The sequence below is a fragment of the Haliaeetus albicilla genome, chromosome 1 (assembly GCF_947461875.1).
Source record: "Haliaeetus albicilla chromosome 1, bHalAlb1.1, whole genome shotgun sequence".
Classification (NCBI taxonomy): Eukaryota; Metazoa; Chordata; class Aves; order Accipitriformes; family Accipitridae; genus Haliaeetus; species Haliaeetus albicilla.
In genome coordinates, this window is record NC_091483.1 from 39,575,382 (window position 1) to 39,598,039 (window position 22,658).

Genomic DNA, 22,658 nt, shown 5'->3' on the forward strand with positions numbered 1-22,658 from the left:
AGTGAAGCATTCTCAATGTGGTACAAATGCAAAGGTACCTGGCTGCTAGACACCATCTCACATCTCTCTAATTATTAGATATTCATGTTCTGAATGACTTTTTCCTCTCTCTCACCTAGTGGGTTCTGTCTTGTCTTTTTCTGAATTTAGCTGAAATCAGGATTTTTGAGATGCGGAGTTAAGCCTATGCTTTTCCCCATCTTGACAACTATATTCACAGAAAATTTAATTCATACTTATGGGTCATTATGGCTGAAAAATACTTAAATACATCTTTTTTTTCTTCCTATATGTTCTACATTTTTGTTGCTAACCTCAAAACAAAAGTCATTAGTAGGTTTCTTTAGTACCTGCTTAAAATGAAAACCAAAATGCAAAATACAAACTGATGAGAGATGAACAGGACTTTCTCCATATTAAAGTGTTTCCTTTGGAGAGAGGACTATAGATATGACATGAGTTCTTCTATCCCAAATTGATTAGCAAGTCAACAAATCTTTTATTCTGCTACTGAACCATATTATATATCTACCTATTAGGTCTCAATGAAATGCCCGGAACAGTTTTACTTGAAGAGTTGTGACCAAGGATACACTGAAGTGGGTGTGTTCACATTTGGACATATGCTGTATCAGAGCATTAAGAGACCTTATCTACAATGGTGTTCTCAAGTATCCCTTTCGTCTGCTATAGCTATTCTTCAGATATACAGAAAGGAGCACTTACCTTCGCACATTGCATCCTGTGCAAGTTCTGTTATCAGCTTGGGATTTCATGGAAGCCAAGAAATGTATTCCAGATTTCAAAATTACAATATCCTTGGTTTAAGATGAGATGTTCAGAGCTAAGGATTTCAAGTGGCAAAGCATATTACTTTTTGAGTTTTGCTTAGGCCAACCTTAACACTTGGGTTTTTCATTTGCAAGTGTACATTTAAATACCTGCTGTGCAAGCTCAGTCAGAAACTTAAACAACTGAAACAAATTAAGATTGCTACTGTTTCCATCCCCAAGTCATAGTCATAGAATCACAAGGTAATTCAGGTTTGAAGGGACCTTGGAAGATCTCTAGTCCGACACCCTGCTCAAAGCCAGTTCAGCTAAAGGTCAGACAGGTGTAATCCAGCCAGGTGTTTGAAAATCCCCAAAGATGGAGGCTGTACAGCCTTTCTGAGCAAGCCACTGCCATGCTTGGCTGTCCTCACAGCTTTTCCTTATATCCAGGCTGAAACTCTTGAGTCAGTTCATATTTTTGTGTCTTGTCCTCCCGCTATGCACAGCTGTGAAGAATCTAGCTCCACCTTTTTTATAACCTCCCCATAGGTACTAGAAGGCTGCTATTAGGCCTCCCCAAAGATGTCTCCTCCTCAGGCTGAAAAAGTCCCTTTACCTCAGCTCTCCTCATAGGGCTGCCAGCAAAAAATGGAAATAAGGTTCCAGCTCTTCCCCTTGTTTGGATTAATGCTTTCAGTCGGGTGACCTGTATTCAAGAAAGCTGAACTTCCAACTGTAACAGCTATGAAAACAACCACGGCGATCAAGCATTTGTCACCAAAAAAAACCAGTGAGAAGTTGCGACAATTGTTTACACATACAGTCTGAAAATTAACAAACAAGCAGTAGAATCATTTAAGGCACAGAATTATATCACAAAAAATGGCATAGTCATGAATAAATTTATGCTGGCAACCTTCACTGTTTTAACACAGAACTTAATAAAGTTTTGGAGGATTTTAGAAATAAATGTGTAAAATAAGTTTGTGATAACAGTCCTACAAAGTCTGATATTTTGCAAAGATGTTTTAAAGGAAACAAAATTATTCATTGTATATTGATCCCTATTTTAAACATTTTTCTGGCTACTTGTGCAAGCAAGGAAGGTTTTGATATTTATTGGGTTTTTTTTTTCTCTTCATCCATAGTAATCTTTATCCTGGGCTTACGTTTGTTGTGGTTTAAACCCAGCTGGCAACAAAGCACCACAAACCCGCTTGCTCGCTCCCTGCCATGGTCCCGGTGGGATGATGATGAGAAAATATAAACACTTGAGGGAGGGATCACTCACCACCTATGGTCATGGGCAAAAGACAGGCTCAACTTGGGGAAGACACAAAATCAACTTAATTTACTAAAAATCAAACCAAAACAAGGATAATAAGAGGTAAAACCAAATCTTAAAACACCTTCCCCCACCCCTCCCTCCTTCCCAGCTTGACTTCAGTCCTGGTTCTTTCTACCTCCTCCCCTCCCAGCAGCACAGGGGGACGGGGAATGGGGGTTGGGGTCAGTTCATCACACCTTGTCTCTGCTGCTCCTTCCTCCTCAGGGGGAGGACTCCTCACTCTTCCCCTGCTCCAGTGTGGAGTCCCTCCCATGGGACACAGTTCTCCACAGAACTTCCCTGGCATGGGTCCTTCCTGTGGGCCCACAGTCCTTTGGGCACAGACTGCTCCAGTGTGGGCTTTCCCATGGCGTCACAGCCATCTTGGAGGGCATCCCCCTGCTCCGGCGTGGGCTCCTCTCTCCCTGGGCTGCAGGTGGGCATCTGCTCCCCTGCTCCCCTCCATGGGCTGGGGGGGGACAGCCTGTCATCTCACCACGGGCTGCAGGGGCATCCCCTCCTCCGGCACACCTCCTCCCCCCGCTTCTTCACTGACCTCGGTGTCTGCAGAGGGGTTTCTGTCACATTCCAATCCTACTACTCACTGCAGGTTCCCCTTCCTAAATCTGTTCTCCCAGAGGCGCTACCACCGTTGCTGATGGGCTCGGACTTGGCCAGAGGCGGGTCCAACTTGGAACTGGGGAAGCTTCTAGCAGCTTCTCACAGGAGCCACCCCTGCAGCCCCTCCCCCTCTACCAAAACCCCACCACACAAACCCCAAACAATGTTGTTCATTGAAGCTCTGAAATTGTCCACAACCTGGCAGAAACAGGGTACTGTCAAGTCACATTGCTACTGGTTGATACATGCTGCTTGAGGACTTAGAGCTAATTTAGAGTCAGAAGTGCCTTAGGGTTGGGTATTGCTGCTAAGTGGTTTTCTTTAGCTTATCATTAGGAGTCCTCTATCTCAATGGAAAATGTTGGGTACCTCACAATTAGAGCTTGGAGAGGCAGAGGATGAAAAAGATGGTCTAGACGTAGCTAATGGAACTGACACAGGGTGTAAGACCCCACTATGACTTCAGTTTGCTACTGAGAAGAGTTAGAAGGTTAGAAGGTGCCTCCCGCCGCTTTGGATCTGAGTTCAGAAAGCTGAAAATAGCCATCTACAGTTTTTGAAGATGTGGCTTTTCTTTTCTTTTAAAGTGTAGATCCAGGAAGAGCAGGCAAGGGCTTCCTCCTTTTTGTACCCTATCCAATGGTGAGAGTGCTTGTCCAGGATACAGCATAGCCTGGTTCAAATCCACACATTTACACAATAAAGTTAAATCAGACAAAACTGGAATCTGTTGACCTATAAAATATTTTACAAAGCTTATCCATCTGTACCGGTTTTCCCTAAGGTTGTTTGAGAGAATAACTGGCAGAATAAGGAGAATAAGTGAGAGTTAGTTAATGCAATTTTGAATTTTTATAATATTTAGTAGGCATGTTCCTGTAGCAACTAATTGATAGGTCTTGAAATGCATTACAGGTGTTCACTTCAAAACACCATGAAAAGGGGGAAAAAGAGTACAGAAGACTGGTAAACATGGTTTGTTTCTTTGCAGAATTATTTGAGATCTACCAATTTATTTACAAAATATCCTGCAAAGTATCTTGTTACTGGTCTTTCACTAGGTAAAAACAAATGCCCCAGTTAAACTTACCATGCTCTTTCAGTTTAAATCAAACTGAGTATCTTGTGGTAAGTAACCAAAATGATGTAGTAACTATGTTCTTTTCTTAATACAATGTTCGTAATTTGAAAATCTGCTATTCTGTAATCCATAGTTGGGAATATTTCATTCCTAACTGAAATGCAGACACTACCTCGGTGTAACAAAACAGCTGTTCAATAATACAAAGAAAGACCATATTCAAGCTCAGAAGATTCTATTAATTGAAAGAAGTTGAAACTGATGATGAAGAGTCACTATTTAAAATCTAAGTAATACTATGATATTCTTAAATGTTCAGATGCCCTTCATCCTGTATTTAACAGACAGCCTTAATGATATGGTGTGAGCAGGAGGCTCAGTAAAAACTCAAAATGACACTTAACCTCTTTGATATCACTTACAAAAATATGTAGAGTTCTTTGAAACTTATTTCATCATTTCTTCCATTGAAGTTTTTAAAGACATGCTTATACAAGGCATATTTCTTACGTATTTGCAAAGACATCTTATGTTTGGACTTATGAACTCTTTGGCGCTATATGTCTAGATGTTTGAAGTAATTTGTTTATGGGAAATATAATTAAATGCACCGAAGGGGTTGTTCTGAGCTCAGTTTACTTATTTATGCAGTTGCTTAAATAGCAATCCCTCACAATATGATATTATAAACCAAGCAGTCAGAAAGCATATAAATGAAGACAGATGATGATACTCTGGACCACATGCAAAAAGTGAAAAAATTGCAAGATCATATTTAGAAGTAAAATTCTCTACTAGTTTATAAAAGAGAAACTTAAAAAAAATAATCTGTTTTTAATCCCTCATACATATTGATTGATGTACATATAGTAGCGCAGCAAATAACTAGCTGTTTATCAGTATGAAACAGTAGTTTAAAAGATACCTTCAGGCACAGACTACTAAAAATGCCTATTGCCAAACTGAAGGGAAAAGTAACATTTTTTTTACTTTGGCAACATTTTTTCCTTACTTTGGTGACTTAAAATAGCTTGACAGAGTCCTTTCTCCATGTCTCATAAATAATATATTTTTTTAATACCTTAGCAAAAGCAGCTCAACCATCACAATCCCTGGTGAAGAACACTCTGTCTTGTCCTCACATGCACATCTCTAATTCATTAGCATACAGTACAGGACCATAGTGGAAACTTTCAGCAGCTGTACAGAACTTGGTCTTCCATGTACATTTGACTTCTTCCATTACATTTCCATTATCTTCTGCTACTTTTCTCTAATGCATTTCCATAAGAAAATCCTAAATCTTGAAAGTTTGTAACAGCTTGTAAAATAAGAATGTTCAACATAAGTTAAGAGAAGGCATTTGTTGCCTCTGCTTCCAACAGCAATTAGGAAAGAGGATTCAAAACCAACTGTTGTTACATCTGGGTTTGTATTAAGGGAAATTTGAAACACTGAAAACAGTGTTTGATTTTCCATTTATTCAGCGGGATCAAACAACTCCTGGACACCAGAAAGCTGTTTCAGTGCCATAACTGGGAAAGAAACAAACTGTGGTTTTTGAGCTATTACACTGGACTAGCTAAACAAAATACAGGGAATTGGCAATAGCTCTTTACCAAACTGCTCTAGCTGGAGTCAGAGATATTCTTAGGGTGGGAATAGAGAAAATGGTTTCAAACATGAATTCTAAATTGATTGGGACTGTTTCTATACTAAACAAATTACTGTGGTATTATTGACATAGTCAAAGAGATTTTCGTCTCCTGTTACATATAATGAGCAATATAGTCTATTCAAGTTTTAAAGTTTCTCCAGCCAAATGCTGCTAATACAAAAGAATAAGATGCTGCCAAAACTGACAACTGACTTTGATAGAGATTGTAAGACACCATGCACAACACAGGGCAACTTTCATTGTCAAGGGAATCTCACTATCATTATGGGATTCAATTCTTATCTTTAATGTTAATGGTTAGGCAAGGAGAGCGCAAAGTAAATGCAGAATCCAGCTACACCAAGCAGACTGGATAGGGAGTTGTTTAGCTGTGCTACTGGAGTGCATGTTTCTTGGTTTGGGCTTACGTGTTTGTATAGTTTCTAGACTAGAGGGGTTTGGCTCCAGAGGCTAGGCATGAGAATAGACATCTGTCTATATCCTAATTTCTCTGTGCCTAATTGATTAGTAGATGAGCTTTTCTTTGTAGCAGCCAAAGGAAACTTTTCCAGTTAGTTAAGCTCTTCTAAAAAAGTTTTTTTTTCCACACTATATATTATTTAATATATATATAAATACATCTATTTATATATGTAAAATAATAGGCAGATAAACTTCCTTCTACCTTGCTTTCAAATAAAGTCTGTGTTACATGCCACTTCAGTGTGGCTACATTGGAGCATGCACCAAAGTCAAGACTGTTTAAAATTTATGGGGTTTATTCTCCTTTTGTCAAGCATTTTCTACATACAGAACATTCACGTGGTGTAAGTTACAGAAGAAAAATGCATGAGACAGACTACTGCAAATAAGTGAGTAACAGTTTACATGATTCTTGTTTGTTCACAATGGAGAAAAGTTGTTAAAAAGGAAAGCAGATTCAGTAGCTAGAAATGTAATCAGACTCTTATCTTAGTTAAATCTACCTAACAGGAGGTTTGCTCAAGCTAGAGAGATCTACTGTACCACACAGGGCAGGATGCTAAATGCACACAAGATTACAATGCTAGAAAATTCCAGATTTCTAAGCAATTTTACACAATCTAAATTGCAGTAAAATTTTGTTTAAAAAAAGATATTTTTTTCTGATTGCCTTCAGTAAATGGAGGTCAGTTTAAGAGCTTATAAGCAATCTTTAGCAAAAACATAATAAAAATAAAAATACTCCCAAACTTTTAAGTCATTGCTCTAAGTCTGGATAGTTGTTTACTGCTGGCTTTCTGATCCTACTGACTTTTTATTCTACTTCTGGGAATCTTATTTTTCCCATTTACATGTTTAACCATTGTTAATATTAGAATTCTAAGTAAACAAACTATAAAAAATACAAAGTTTTTGTTGTTTGGTTGGTTTTTGCACTAATCCAATTGGATGCATGGAACAGAAAATCTGCTGAGCTAACCAAATAGTTTAACAAATATGGATCAATGGTACAATGCATAAGCAAAAATGTTATCTACTGGTTGTAGACTTCAGTTCTTTGCATTTTCAGTTTCTTAAAATGCATTTTGTTTGTTTTTAAGTAATGGTTTCCTTGACAATATAAGTGAAGCTTTGTGATGCCAGGTTTTTAGAACGTGGTTTACTCTGAAAGGATAAGTACGATATTTCTCTTTAGTAGAACTGAAACCCCTTGCTGATGAAAGCCTGTGACAGCTGAAAAACCTAACATCTATTTTTTTCTAAAAAAAAGGTTAAGATTCTGCAAGCAGCTCTCTCAACTAAGACGCACCATAAAAATAAAATCCTCAAATCGCAGTGATCAGAAAACACTGCAAATATTACTTCTCCTTTTTTTTTTTTTCCTCCATGTATGGTCCACAACTTGAGACTAGAAATTTGATACCAAAAGTTTCTCTCCAATGACAAGGAATCCTGTAGCCACAGTGGGAATAAATTATACAATTTCTATGTTTTACCTTTTATGTGAGACTTTCACTTCAAGGCACAAAAAGATTAAACAGTGGACTGAACAGAACAGGACATAACATTTCAGTTTAAGGAGTCAAAGGTTGTACAACAGCTCTTATTTTGTGTCTGAAGCAAACCAAACCAAAATCTGAATCATATTTAAGTCTTCCATTTACAAACGCAAAGTATCATATTAAATTCCCTGAAGCTTTTGTTTGGTTTTTTTTCCTACTTCCTTTAAAATAATGTATGATATTTATCATCAGTTTCAATATTTAGTAATTTCAGTCAAACAACACAATCTCAGCTGATAATTAATAAGGACTAACATTACCAAATAGCCGTTGTTTTACTAACTTTTATATGGAAGTTGATTCAAATTGTGTTCAAGTCAAAGAAATAACAGGTATAGAAGGGTCTAAAAATTTAAAATGAAAATTGTGTAAATTTGAAGACTAGTGTAATTTAAGTGCAATGTAGTGTAAAACTATTAATTCGGTAAATATCTAACACAGATCCTTATGCTTCTCCAACCCAAATTACTGTGTTGCCTCTCTCAACTTCAGTGATTTCACAATTTAACTTATTGAGCCGTCCATCCAGGATAAACAGAGATTCCTTGGAAGGGGTCATGAGATACTGACCAAAAAGGCCGCTGTCTTTTATAAGACGGTTCTTACTGTTCCAAGGCCATTCGCCTGCCTTGACAGGCTCCTTCAGACTCTTCACCATCTTAACCTTGCCAGAGGAGAGCTCCATGAAGAGAACATCAGTTTGTGTGCTGGAGCTACAGTAGACATTGTATTGATGAGCTTCTGTGAATGATGGCTGAAAAGCTACATCAGATATGTGCAAATTAGTGTGAATGTCAAATGCATCCTGTATTTCTCCTCTCATTGTTATGGACTGGATCCTCATGAGACCTTTTGCATCATCAATACTGACAAGGTAGTGTCCATCTGGAGAGACATGTGGCGTGCCTGTTACGTCGCCATTATATCCAATCACAGAATCAGTAACGCTATCCACTATAAGCTGTGGTAGGACAGCCCCAGTGGTATCAGGCTTACAGCAGATAAAAAAATATCCTCCAAGATGTGTATAAGCCAGTGACTGAGGAATGCAGTTATAATCCTTTAAACTAATTGTCTTGATGTATGACATAGTTTCTAGATCAATTTTCTGGAGCAAGGGCTCATCCTTATGAAGAATAAATCCAAACCTGAAAGGAAAAGCACAAAATCAAAGAAAGTCTGTATGCATTATGTACAAATGGGAAGCCATTATAAGCAAAGCAGATGAGTTAATATGCGCAGCTGTGTATTGCTATATATCTCACCTTCAGATGTTTCAGATATTAAGCAGTTTATAATATTTAATTTTTAGTGTTCTTGTAATTGTAATTTAGAGTGCATCAAATAAAATGTCTAAAACCCATTTATCTGATTAATGGGAAAAGTGGTTTTTTCCTACTGACATAGGGGAAAAGGTAAACATTACTCCGAGCATATCTATTCAGTTATAAGTTTTACAAAAGCCAGGAAGGAGAAAAAGATTACATATCAATAGTACATCCCACGTATTTTAATTCACTTCATATAGTTCTTCGACTTTCTTGAGAACATCAACTTAACCCAGTGCTCATTGTTATTCAGATAATTATCTGAACCTTCCTCATTTTAATTCAGTAGAAATGAATATCGTAAAAGGATTTAGGTTTATGCCTCCCAACTATCCAAGCCCCATATTTCTTACAATTTAAATGACCCTTTATGCTTTTTCCATACATCAAGGAATTTTCACTGAACATGAATAATACAGTTAAACTTTAAAATCCTAGAGTTGAATGTTTATAACATTTTAGATATAAACTGTATGACTATTCTCTAATGTTAATGTGTAAGTTCTGACGGCACAATCATTTGATTGCATATATGCAAAAACCATGGAGTCATCGGAAAGTATATTAGTTTCGCTTATAACCTAAGTAGCTTTCACAGCACTTTTCCCAAACAGCTGTTTTCCTTTGGCACATCTCTTAACATAACATTTTCCTCTGAATCTTTGATCCTAAGAATGAAGCTGCATGCTGAACACATAATCTAAAAATACCTTTCGCATCCTGTTGATATAGAGCACTATGACAGCCAGAATGTTCCAACAATTGAGTTGACATTAGCACAAGATTTTCACATGGTACTTTGCAATGCCAATAGGTTTACTTATCAGTGAACCACCAAAGTAACAGGCCAAAAGGTTTCAGGACGTTGTTCAGTCAGTTCCTCTGACATAAGACAAAGTGAATTATATTTGCACTTCCTACTGAATTGATAAAAGTACATTTATAATTTTAGCCCTGCCCTCCAAAATCCTTGCATACTGCTTCAGTATCATAGGATCATAGAATGATTTCAACTGGTAGGACCTCTGGATTTCATTTGGTCCAACTCTCACCCAAAGAAGGACCAGTGTGAATCAGACTGCCCGTGATTATGAGTTGAGCTCACTATGAGATCATTTTTGTCTTTGATTATTCAGCCACTTATAAATATATGGAGTCTGAATTAAATTGTCTTGGTTAGAAAATGTGTGAGTGAGCCTTTAGGAAAATTATGTCAAAATAACTTGACAATTACTGCTACTTTTTTATTCACAAGGTCTGTTGTTCTGCCATAGAGGAAGACTAGGATCATCAGGCAGAGTTTGATTTTTAGCTGTTTTGGCCATCTATTATTATCCTTTTCCTGCCCTCTTTGGGCAGGCATAAATCGTTGATTCCTGATTCTGTTATTATGTAGTAAGTATTTTTTGGTCATGAGAAACAAACTTGTACTGTATTATGTACAGAATCATCCTGTAATAGAAGAGGTTAAATAGCAAGCAACGTTCTGACATTTCAAATGTTTTTGGTATACCTCAATGTTAAATAACCAACTTTACACATGTGAGCAGTGGTTACAAAAGGACAACAGAATTAGCTGATTGATTGTCTTTCACATAACAGCCTCTAATGTAAAACAACAATCAGTGAACTGTCCAAGAGCGTTCACAGCATTCTGGACAATGACTTACACATATCTGTTACTTAATCTTTACTCCTGCAAAACAACAACCAAAAAACCCAGTGCATCTTAAAAGGACTTTTTTCTGGATGAGAATTGACTGAGGGCTAGACATTGTCATCACTGTTGGTTTCATTAATATCAAATGCAAAACAAAACTGAAACATCTAGATTGCTAAATCAAGGACTATAAAATAAGAAAACATAAAAGCAACAAAAACAAATATAGAAAGTTATATTAGAATTAAGATTATACACAAGATAAACTCAGCCAAACTTCTTGACCTGTCAAGTTTATTGTGTATAATCAATCTTCAGCCCTATTTCTAATAGAATTAGGTTCACATAGTTACACGCAGACCACTCTCTCTTCATCCCTGCCCTATGCTAGTGTTACTGCTTTGGAATCCATCAGCCACGTCTGAGGAGCAGAGGTTGTAAAGGGGTGGGGGGTGGGGGTGTTCATGTGATGCAGATTGGTGGCTGAGTGGAGGATAACCACGCTCCTGCAGAGGGAAGCGTGGGGTGAACTCAGCAAGAATTCATCCTATGGCTTAGATTTAGCATGTACAGGTGTCAGGTTAGAAAACATAGAGAAGGAATGTGGAGGAAAGTGGACGTACTGCTGTGCAAGAAGATGGTACATGCAAGAGAGATTAGGGTATTTTTAGAGAGAGAAAGTGGATACATGGGAGAATCTGTGATTATTGTGAAATGGTGTAACACAGGGGACAAAAATCACACTGGTTAAGCCAAACATGGAGAAATTTGTTTAAAAGTGAGTTAACCTATGTAATTCTGGGAAGACAAATTCAGTAACACAAATTGGTGAACATTAGAAATATAGTAAAATTACTTGACTTCTAAAATAAATAGGTAAAAAATATTATTTTCAAAGAAAAATGGATTTTTTACTTAGGTCTGCTCCTATTCAATATGATTTTTTAAATTTCTGTTCTTAGAAGAAATGTACTTAAATTACATTTAAGTTTATGAATACCTGTGTTAAAAAATAAACCTACTATCAATTAGTGACGTCATTTGCATAAATTAAAAAAATAACATGACGCTCATGAACCCTTCTCAATTCTCATTATTTTAATGAGTGAAAGGTACATGAAAATAAGGGAAAATATCTAATTTTAGGTCAACGTGATGGCAGGTACTGCACACATTAAATACTGTACTTTCAGCTCTTACAGTATTATTTAATCTATTTTAATATAAGTACATAGTTCAGACATTTTTCGCTTTAATTACTTTTAATCTCAATTTTAATAGCGAACACAAAGAAAACTTTTTCTTTGAGTTCGGTAAGCTGACTTTGGGTTTGAAAACGTTATTTTTCTCTTCCAGTATGTCAATACAAAGTAATGGGGAAAAATAGGAAATCTTATTTAAAACAGAAAGAAAAGGCTCTCATAAAGCTGTTTTTAACTTAGGTAGGTACTTAAAACACAGACTAATATCCAAGTGACATTTTCAGATATACATAAACATACACAAAAGCAATTATGTGATTTTGAAAATCCCATCGGACACCATCTATATGATTAAATACATAAACACTTTTGAAAGTTTAGCCTGTTATTTTCAGAAACTGTATTAAACATCGTTAAAAATTGTTTTCTGTAATAAATCAGTCATTTAACATTCAAACATTTTATACATTTTATTGTCTATGTATGTCCATCATATTTCATGGTACCTTTATTTAACTCAGGAAAAAGACTTAAAATTTCACTGTATGTTTTGAGTTGCACTCCAGTATCTATCCCACTTGAGAGAAAACACAAGTAATTAAAAAAAAAAAAAAAATTAACCATTTTCCACCACAAATCAAATTTAAGAATCTAAATAAATATATTTTAAACTGGACAAACCCATAAACAATTGTTTTCATATACCACATATGAACCTGACAAGCAAATAAAAGAAGAAATCTTTGTGCTGCTTGCAAATCTATTTATTCCAAAGATTATTCCAGCTGATGAAAATGACCCTTTCTTTCTGAAGTAAAATACAAATGCAAAACAAAATTAGCATCAAATATCTAAGCCAGCAATTCTTACTTGCTGATTTAAATCACGATTAAAATGAAGGATTTAAATCTGTTTGATTCAAAGAAATCTGCCTTACTTATGAGTACTTGATTAAGCAGTGTTAATGACCAATTTATGTGATATTTTTGCATTCAAATGTCATTGATTTCAAGAGGAATATAGAAGTTATTAATCTTTCCTTCTCAAATATTATTCCCAGCATAACATATTTTTGAACCACAGGTACACTTAGCTTATGTTAACTTTGATTGTATAAAACCCTTGATTACCAAAACAGTGAATATGTTCTCCAAAGTTATATTAAAGATAAGGTCTTACATACCTTCCCTAAGTGTTACATCAGTTGAAGGTGGGGAAAGACTCATGCGTGACAACTAGCTTTCCCCACTGAGGAGGATGCTGCCGATGGTTTGTCCTCCGGCTTCTCATTACCTGGTAGTACCTTCTGCCAGACAAATCCCCTAGATTCTGCCAGCTAAGAGGTTTGCATAAGCATTCCCCAACTCATGCCATTAAGATGAATTTAGTTATTGTGGAATTATTTAAATGCTTTAAATAGTGTCTGTTGCTTAACCTGGTTGGTATGAATGAAATAGTTTAGGAGCCAGAGCAGAATGTGGGTATAAACTTTCCCACTAGCACAGGTAGATTTAAAAAAAAAGGAAGTTTGTCTACAGCAAGGGACTCCAGATCTTCAGGGCTAATCACATCCTTATTCCAGAACAATTCAGCAAACACATTTTGAAACATAAACCAGCTGATAGCATATCATGTCTCAAGTATTTCAACCACAACTTTCCAAAACATCTTAGTTTCTTGTGCAGCTTTATCTATCTCTTTGCAACATTTAGTTCCCAGTCTAAAAGCCACAAGTAAAAAGCTTACAGTATCTTGGATAGACTGTTTTTGCAATTTAAATAGTGGCTTCGGCTTTGGTAATTGAGTTTACTTGAAAACTAAAGAAACTGGCCTCAGGATTGCAACAACCTTATTCTGATGCTGTATTTGTTGCACTTAGGAGATGTACTGTCCCTTGCTCTGAAGCTATTAGATACTTGATTTTATAATCTCCTGTTGCAGCAGCTAATCACATCTATTCTGATAATCAGCTATACCCGAATACCCATTTACAATGTATCTTACTTTTAAAGTGTGCAAGGGGCAGTTTAACATAACTTTTTTTTTCTGTGATTGTTCATTTTCATGTTCTTAAATCTTCTCACCTTTGTAGACTTAAAATTATTTACAACTATCCATGCTATTCATCGTGTTCTACTTATTTCTGAATTTGAAAACACAGCTTTGTGAGACATGCTCTCACTTCCTTTGTTTAAGTAGCAATTTCTCTAGCCCTCGAAAAATATAATTCTACTTTCTTGTAATGTTAACATGCTGAAGACTTTTTGCTTGATAATGTTTTCTAGTTCAAACTTTAAAAACCCCTCTACTTTGGACGCAAATGCAAAGTTAGCCTAGAAGGTAATGTTTTTGGACCTGTGTACACCAAAAGATCAGCTATGTGAGCAGTATAATACAGTGAACTTAAGTAGCAGTTTTACTTACTGATTTCAAAGCACTTTACGAATATTACAGCAAGTGAAGAAAGAAGCTGAATGACTTACCTAAGGCTACATAATGATCCGTTGGCAAAGTCTGGGTGAAAATATAGGTTATCTAAGGCCCAACACAGTTTCTACCTGATCATGCTACAGGCTACCATTGCAACTGAGGTCCTAAAAGGACAGATGGGAGCAAGTACAGACAACTAAAATATGTATTTTTGAATAAGAATATAGGAAATCACTTTGTCAAAATAATACTTGTGAATATTAAAATTAGATAGAACTTTGGACCTGGGTGGGAGAGAAGATCCGAAGTGGGAAGCTGGTAAACCTTCACGAAGGTCCTACCCCCCACCCCGAACTAGAAATATGACTGCCAAAAGTAATTTATTAGAGTGAATAGGATTTTATCAATACTGTTGTTCAAACAATTCTTTCTCAGCCTGTCATATTGCCTGTAGCTTTTCAGTGCCCCAACTAAAATTCAGTAAAGCTAGACAGAGACATAAATACCAAACAGCCCAATAATACTGATGAAAAAGAAGCGGGGAAAAAATAGTTTCAAAGCTGCCAATCTTCTTGGATGTAAAAGTATTTGGCAAGCTGTGTGTTTGATATATTTGTTTGTCTGCCTGTCTCAGTGAGAGCTGTGTGGCTGGGGTTTTGAGAAGCTGAACAAATCAAGAGAGAGGTCTGTTCATGTGTCTGTGGGGTTTGTGTGACTGATTCTTAGTCTATGAGAACTGCTAGGCAGAGGTGTAAGGATGGAAAAAGTAATGGAAGTCTGGAGGAAAGATACAGAAGGGAAAAGGGGAAGTGAAGAAAACTGATAAGGAAAACTAAGGATTCCATGTCTGGCATAGTAAAAAAAAAAAAAAAAAACCACACAACAACCAAAAAAAACCCCAACAAAGAATGAGAAATTATACTTTTGTTACCTAAAGATGAGGAAGTATCTTCCAAGCCATTAGGAACTGAGGAAGATGATAAACAGGTTTTTTATAGGAACATGTATCTGTCAGGTTAGATAATTTGTTCCTGATAGTTTTGAAAGAGTTGACTAGCTCTTAACATTTTAATAAATCTCAGAATAACAGGAAAATTTGGAAAGTCTAGAAGAAGATTGTTGAAATATTCATAAGATAAAGCCAGATATCCCAGCTAAGCTGAATAACTTCGTGCATATCCCAGGGAAATAATAAAATAGATGATATGAGAACCAGCTACAAAAAAAGTGAACATAACGCAGTCAACATGGGTTTATGGAAAAATGAACTTTGTCAGACAAACCTAATTTAATTTTTTTATTAGAAAACCTTGCTGAAGGTAACTGAATATCAGGAGGACATGCCTTTCTTGGAATAAAAACTGATACCTGAAGGAAAAATAATTTCTCTGCAATAAAAAGTAGTTGTCAATGCAGAATCATCATTTTGCAGGGAAGTTTTGCTTCTGCTTGGTACCAACTCTGGCACTTCACAAAATTTTCACAGGTAATTTGGATGTAAATATGTGTCCATGACACTAAGGTTGTCAATAATGACAGGAAAGTCATTATATTAGTCAGTTGCTCATTTAAGCAAAATATGTTCAAATGTAGCAAAGTGTAAAGTCGAGCAACTTTACATGTGAATGAGGAATGCAGTACATGCATATACAACAATATCCTGAAAAGCAGCGACTATGAAGGGATTTAAGGATCATAGCAGACATGCAGGTCAATATGAGACCTGAGTATAATGAGTCAAAAAAAAAAAAAAAAAAAAAAAGGACCCCAAAGGCTTTGTACAGTCCTTGGAGGAATATAGAGAGAAAGGTAAGAATAATGCAACAGTCTTATACCTGTATTCTACATTGGGGAGACCAAATTAAGAATGCTTTATGTTGTTTTAGATCTGCCCTTCTAAAAAGGAATATTAAAAAATTAGGGGCAAGGAAAAATCTGAAAATCATTTGAGGGATGGAGACAACGATTTTAAGCAAGAGTCTGAGAGAGTCCAATATATTTAGCTTACGAAAAATATAATTGAGACATGATTTATTTACAACATATATATACCTAAATGGAGAGAACATACTGTTTAGTAATATTGTCTTTAATTTCACAGAAGAATTGTAACAATGATTGCACGCTGAAACCAGACAAATTTAAATTAGAAATAGGCAATTTTTTCTAACAATGGGGACAATAAATCATTGCAACAAACCACCACAGAGGTGATAAATTTGGTGGGAATCTCCAGGTAAAGACTCTGGTCTTTTTTGGAAGATTTGGCCAAATCCAAGTAGATGTAGATTTAGATATCTGAATCGCTGGATGACTATTTGGAATCTTTAATGTATATAGAGAAAGTCAGATAAGATGTTCTCGTGGTCTCTTCTAGCCTGTGTATATATAAAAGACCAATTTCTTGGCTTTGTTCATACAATCAAAATTGCATACATACAGTAGATTTTAATCTTATACCACTCAATATTTGATGCTGAGATTTTAAGAAGCAACCAAGTGTTTCAAATCTGTCGTGGTTGCTGAAACCAGGACAAAATCTCATGAAATTGTGATTTGACACAATACCTTAGCTCATACACACACACAAGAAAAAAAGTAGTATGTAGAGGAATCTGTCTTAGATGCCACTTTGACATCCACTGTATAGAAAAAAGTTGTTTTTAAAAAATCAATTTTACACTCTTTCTGGTCTTAATTAATTGTGAACTTTACATGTGAGTTACTAATAACTTTTACAATTACTGATCTTTCATATACACACATATATAGCTTCAAAATAAATGTCCCCCTTGACAACACGTTGGTCTTCAAATTCAGGAAGTTTGTGAACTGCTTGTATAATGTTACAACTGTAACAGCTATAACTTTACTTGGGAAGAAAGATGTTTTAAGGCTGGGATGGTTATTCTTTTGAGGTTTATTGATCTAAATGTAGAAGATCATGGTGGATAGATTGGAAGAACAGTGATAGATCACGGAGACCTGCTGCAGAACAGTTACCTGCTTGCATATACCAATGATAGGTTGCAAATAAATTTCAGCCCACTGTCCGATAATCTAACTGCTGCCTTCTAACCACCAGGTGAATCTGTCTGTACTTCCCTTCTGTCCAGTATTAAGAACCTTGTCAGCATGCCAGTGTCAGATTATTAATGTTGCTTTCATTGTCAGGTTGGCCTTTGTCTTTCTGATGAGGAGGCACGAGCAATTGTAAAGAAATAGTATTTATCAAATTTGTCAGAAAACAGTACTGCAAGTCACTAAAGTTAAAGGCAGCTTTGGACTGCACAGGTTAGTAGATTGGGGGACCCAAAAAAGCCCTATGTAATAAAAGAGGGTGATTTACCAGAGTTGTAACAAAATGTTGTCCACCAGTGGTATCTACAGTCCCTGTGTAATAGGGCATTTCACAAAATTCATATTAGTAAGAGACTTTTGTTGGAGGTCCCAGTAAACCAAACCAGCAAGTGCATGGGCTAAGCTTTCACTATCCTAATTTTTTTTTCCATTCAAAGTAAAGCAAAGCTATTAAACCTGAGTAAAGAAGTCTGCACTACTACTCTATGTTCTGTGAATAGCTGAACTCAACCCCCAAAGCTACCATAATATCACAACTTTTCAAAAGCACTTAGTTTTCTAATAGGATTTAAAAAATACAGCTATTCATAATCACATAATGAAATTCTGTCTGTCGCTTATGTACTGTTAGCCTGGTTTTTATGATTAGGCTGCTGGAAAACAACAAGTGATACTGAGAGTACCTTCACTTTTCCCAAGTGATTTATAGATAGATGGTGGTGTATCTAATGCAAAGTTTCCTCTCATATAGATTGATATGCAGAAGCCTCCCACCATTCATTAATCCCTGATTAATATTTATGAGAATCTCAACCTTCATGTCTCTTCTATGCAGCGAAATCATGCACAGTATCAGACAGCATATAAAGGCATTTGTCAGAGTGCATATTGGGATCCTGTGCCACTCAAGCCTGTAAGACATGAGAGCAGATCTTCACACTTCCAATAATTTATTTTACAGTTAACGCAAGTGGGAATCTGTAGCCTGTGGCCATATCACTCCAATTGGAATAAATGCTAGAACGGTAATATCTGAGATTGTTTCTTTCTTCACTCACTCCATATGAATGAATAATAAAGATTTTAATCCTATATTTTCAACCATACATTGTGACAAACCGCTAAGAGAAACAGGAATAATACTACTTAGCAACTCTATAGGACTTTCTCTATGAGTAGTATATTGGGTTTGGCTGGGATGGAGTTAATATTTTTCGTAACAGCCCATATGGTGCTGCGTTTTAGATTTGTGAACAAAACTGTTAATAACCCACCAATATTTTAGTTATTGCTAAGCAGTGTTTGCACAGCATCAAGGCCTTCTCTTGTTCTCACTCTGCCCTCCCTGCAAGTAGGCTGGGGGTGGGCAAGAGGCTGGGAGGTGACACAGCTGAGACAGCTGACCCCAACCGACCAAAGGGATATTCCATGCCATATAACATCATGTTCAACAATAAAGCTCCTTCCAAAGTAGCCATTGCTCCTCCTAGGTGGGGGCTCAGCTGCCAGCTGGGGTCAACCTACCACAGGGAGTCATTAGCTTTCCATAAAAGCTAATGAGTTTCACAGTAGCCAGACAAAGGGAAACTGAGGCAGATAAAAATTACTTGTCCAAACTAACTTACGAGAAACAGGAAGAATATCCTAAAAGGTGTTAATCGCAAAATGCATTTTTAAAAAGATGAACTGAAGCTTATATGGATGAGTGCCTTATTTTCCTAATTTTAATGAAAAAACCCACCCACATATTTAAGAGTAGAATAATTATAATGACTAAGTTAACAACATGTTATAAATCATTACTTCTTCTATTGTGTCACAATATACATTCAAGACCAGACTTTTTAAAGCATTTTTAAAGCATTTTAAATGTATTTAAAACATGGGATTTGAGTTCTAGCTTTATGGAACTGTAAGCCTGCATATAACACAAAACCAGCGAACAGTAAACCCATGAATTGTATCATTCTTTTTCCCAAAATAGTTATCATAATTATCACTATCCTATTTCCCTAACTTCTCCAAAACTGTTAACCTGAAAACTCTCATTACCAAGCTGACAAACAAAGGAACCTATCTAGCAAGTCAGATTGATTCTCTACCAAAACTACTCTCTCTTTCACCAGAGTATCAAATGCCTCAGACTATGGGAAAACTGTCAACAAGTGGGTTTGGAATGACTTGCTCACAGAGGCTTGCTCATCATTGAGAAGTAACTTATGCCATGAAGCATGAATGTTAGACTCATATTTTAAAAGGTATTAATTTTGGAAATCTTACTGGGTATTATTGTTATACATCCACATTACCAGTTTTTACAAGTCTTACTCTACTCTATCACATCCAATTTTCACATTATTTTTCACAAAATTTCCATCACCTTAAGTTCCATGGTTTGTGACAGGTATAAAGGGTAAAAACAAACTTTCTTTTAATATAAATCCTCACACGGTATACAATAGTTGATCTTCACTTATGAAAAAAAGTGCAACTGCAGAGTATGTTACCACAACAGGATTTATATAGCTAACTCCCTTTTACTGTCCAAAATACTTACTCAGTCACTGTCCTTTAAGGTGGTGAGCTACTTTCAAACCAGATCCAATCCCCCTGTTACTGCAGAATACTTCATTATGCTTGTGAAAAAGTAATGTTGGTTTTATATAAAATTCCTGTAAAGTTCTTTATCAAGTCTGTTCAGACTAAGTATCTTTGACTATTGCATAGCACAATGGGAATATTTTGTCTTGAGGAAAGAACAAGAACTCCTTTTTCCTCTCAAATACCTCACTGTTCTTATATATATATCATTGTTCTTTCTATCTGTGCCAAAAATGCTTTGAATGTGATTAAACAACTTCAAATGTGTACAGCATCCTGCTCTGTTTTCTGTGGGTTTGCTCCATAACAAGAAGCTAGATTTCAATAAAATAATTACAAAATGTATCGTAGAAATATCATTGGTAGAATGCATTATGTACTGGTAGTGGTAAATGAACCTGAAAAACAGAAGCTTGACTGAAATCTGCAGTGACTCACTCAGTTCTATGAACGGTTTCCTGGTTACAAGATGTCACACTTGTATGCATAACTCCCCATCTTCATCCCAGTAGTACCTAAGTAAATTTTCTCCTGTTTTCTAGTATTGGGGAAAGGCTTAATGAGAAACTTATTCCCAGTGCCAGAAGGTCGGTAATGACTGCCTCAACTTCAGCAGTGCCACATTCTAGCATCCCTTTCCATATCTGGAAAGGGTTGACGTTGTTTTTAAACCAAAACACATAGCCATTACACAATGAGGTTGTATACTGCCCAGCCTTCTCTGAAGGCAGCTGATATAGCCATAGGGCAAAACACCCATCTTGTGAGTTGTTGTATTTCATATTTAATGTAAAGCAGATTAAAACTGACAAGGATTCTGCTACCATTTTGTTATGACTGTGTATAGGTGTGTAGCAAAAGATCCTTAAACATCTATGAATTCCCCTGTCTTCAGACCCTTCTTCTGTCATGTACATCCTATCAGACAGAGGGGGGGATAAGAGGGAAAGTAAAACCCACTGGTGCAGTGCTGAGACTGCATGAAATAGGACTCTCACATACCTGCAGTATACTTATCCCCAGTCTGTAGTTTTAATGAAGGTATGTATTATTTGATATTGAAAGTGCACGTGTAACATAACATAAATATGTATACATGTGTATGTTTATATATAGCAGGCATAATATCTCAGTCTGCAGTTGAAATACAGGGAGAAAAACATACACTAGGGCATTTCTCCTTTGACTGTTTCTTCTAATACCAGAAGTTGATGAGTAAAAATCTTTTGCTTCACATATTCTGGGCTTCAGTCCTAATGCTCCAATTGTTTTCACTGCTCCTCTCTGCACAATCCTGTGTCTTCTAAGTTTGCCTGTGAGGAGCCCACTGATGCTTTTTCAGGTCAAATGGTAGAATCCTTGAAAGTGATGACCTTTCCTTGTCCTCTCAAGGGATAAGCATACTCCCTCCCCTTAGGATCAAAGATAAACATTTCCATGACACAGTTAATGAATTGGATAGTTGAATGCTTGTATTTCAGTATCATGTATCATTTAGAATAGCAGTGCTAGATCTCAAGCCACACAGAGCTGAATTTTGGGTGGTTCTGATAAGGATTTCAAGTAATACGCCTTAAAATTAAAAAAAGGTGTACTTTAGATTAAGCACACATGCAAAATGAGTACACTGCCACAATGGCCAGTAGAATTTTAAGTACTGTAATTTTTTTATAATTTGGTCTTTTCATCTGTTTATTAAAAATTGATATATGAACCAGGAAATGAAAAATTACAAAACCAATATATGGCTTAACCCTGTCTCTTTCAGAGTACATAAAAATATCAACGTGTTTATATTTACATCCTTAGTGCTTTGAAATAAACAAGAAAAAACATATTTCTGCAGTCCTAATTGAGCACAGCTGCTTCCTTTCTCTACAATCATATCAGCAGGCAATAAGGAGGCTGAAGAACTGCCATTATGAATGTTCAGCCTCACCATAACTCCTCACTACAAGAATTCCCCTCTACAGGCAGTATTCCTTTCCTGTAGACACCTACATTTCTATGCGTAACTACTTGTCTGCATATGAGTTAAACATCTAAGTTGCTATTTTTGCCAGCAGAGATCAAGTCCATACAGTCAACAGAGTCTAGAGAATTTGTTAAGATGACCAGTGCCAGAGGCCTGTAGGGTTGAGCAAAATTGCCTTCTAGACTCCACTAGCTGTATAGACTAGATCTCCATTAACTATAGCGAAAGATAGACAGCTACACCCATGGATACACTGTATTTTCACACCTAAATCTAGGTGCCTACAATCTGAACCTCACACTCACCATAAGCAACCTATCAGAATTAAAGCATAGTATCCAAAACTAGCCCTGTAAAAATTTGCACAGACTTGGAAAATTGAAGTTTAAATGACTAACACTATATCAGGATGTGAGTAAAAGCTACAACTATGCTTGAAATGTGATTGTCTGTTTCTCCAAGCCATTATAATAAGTTCAGGTGTCACACAGCTGTAGAGGCTGTTAAAGCTGTCCTTTGTTGTCAGAAATAAAAATGACTGCTTAGAGGAGCAGCTAGCACTGCTACAAGTGCCTGGACAGGGAGAAGAATGTTGTAGAAGTCTCCATGCAAAACAGAGCTAAAAGCAGACAGGATGTCCCTCCCAGAATTTTCAGGGATCTCTGAAGATGGTTTCACAGCTCTCAAAGGGTAGCTTTAACAGAAAACCATGAATTCACTCTCCTTTCCACAAAAAGTGTACTTTTCCAACCATAACAATCAGGTTCAATATTTTCTCAAGGCTAGAGAGTCATCAAAAAGACAAATAAAAGCTCTTCAGAGCTCTTCAGAGTCTGCTTTTCATTTTTATCTTCTTAGGGTTTTGCAGAGCTCGAAG

General features: G+C 36.5%; 1 protein-coding gene across 3 annotated transcripts in view; it reads right to left on the reverse strand.

The window, feature by feature from the left end:
• Window positions 1–6,220: 6,220 nt before the first annotated feature.
• Window positions 6,221–22,658, reverse strand: part of FSTL5 (follistatin like 5) — a 335,608-nt gene continuing 319,170 nt past the window's right edge. For all 3 annotated transcript variants that reach the window (XM_069786239.1, XM_069786231.1, XM_069786221.1), the window contains one exon: window positions 6,221–8,652. In XM_069786239.1, coding sequence (XP_069642340.1) covers window positions 7,950–8,652 — 703 coding nt within the window. In that variant the 3' untranslated portion in view covers window positions 6,221–7,949. The remainder of the gene's footprint in view (window positions 8,653–22,658) is intronic.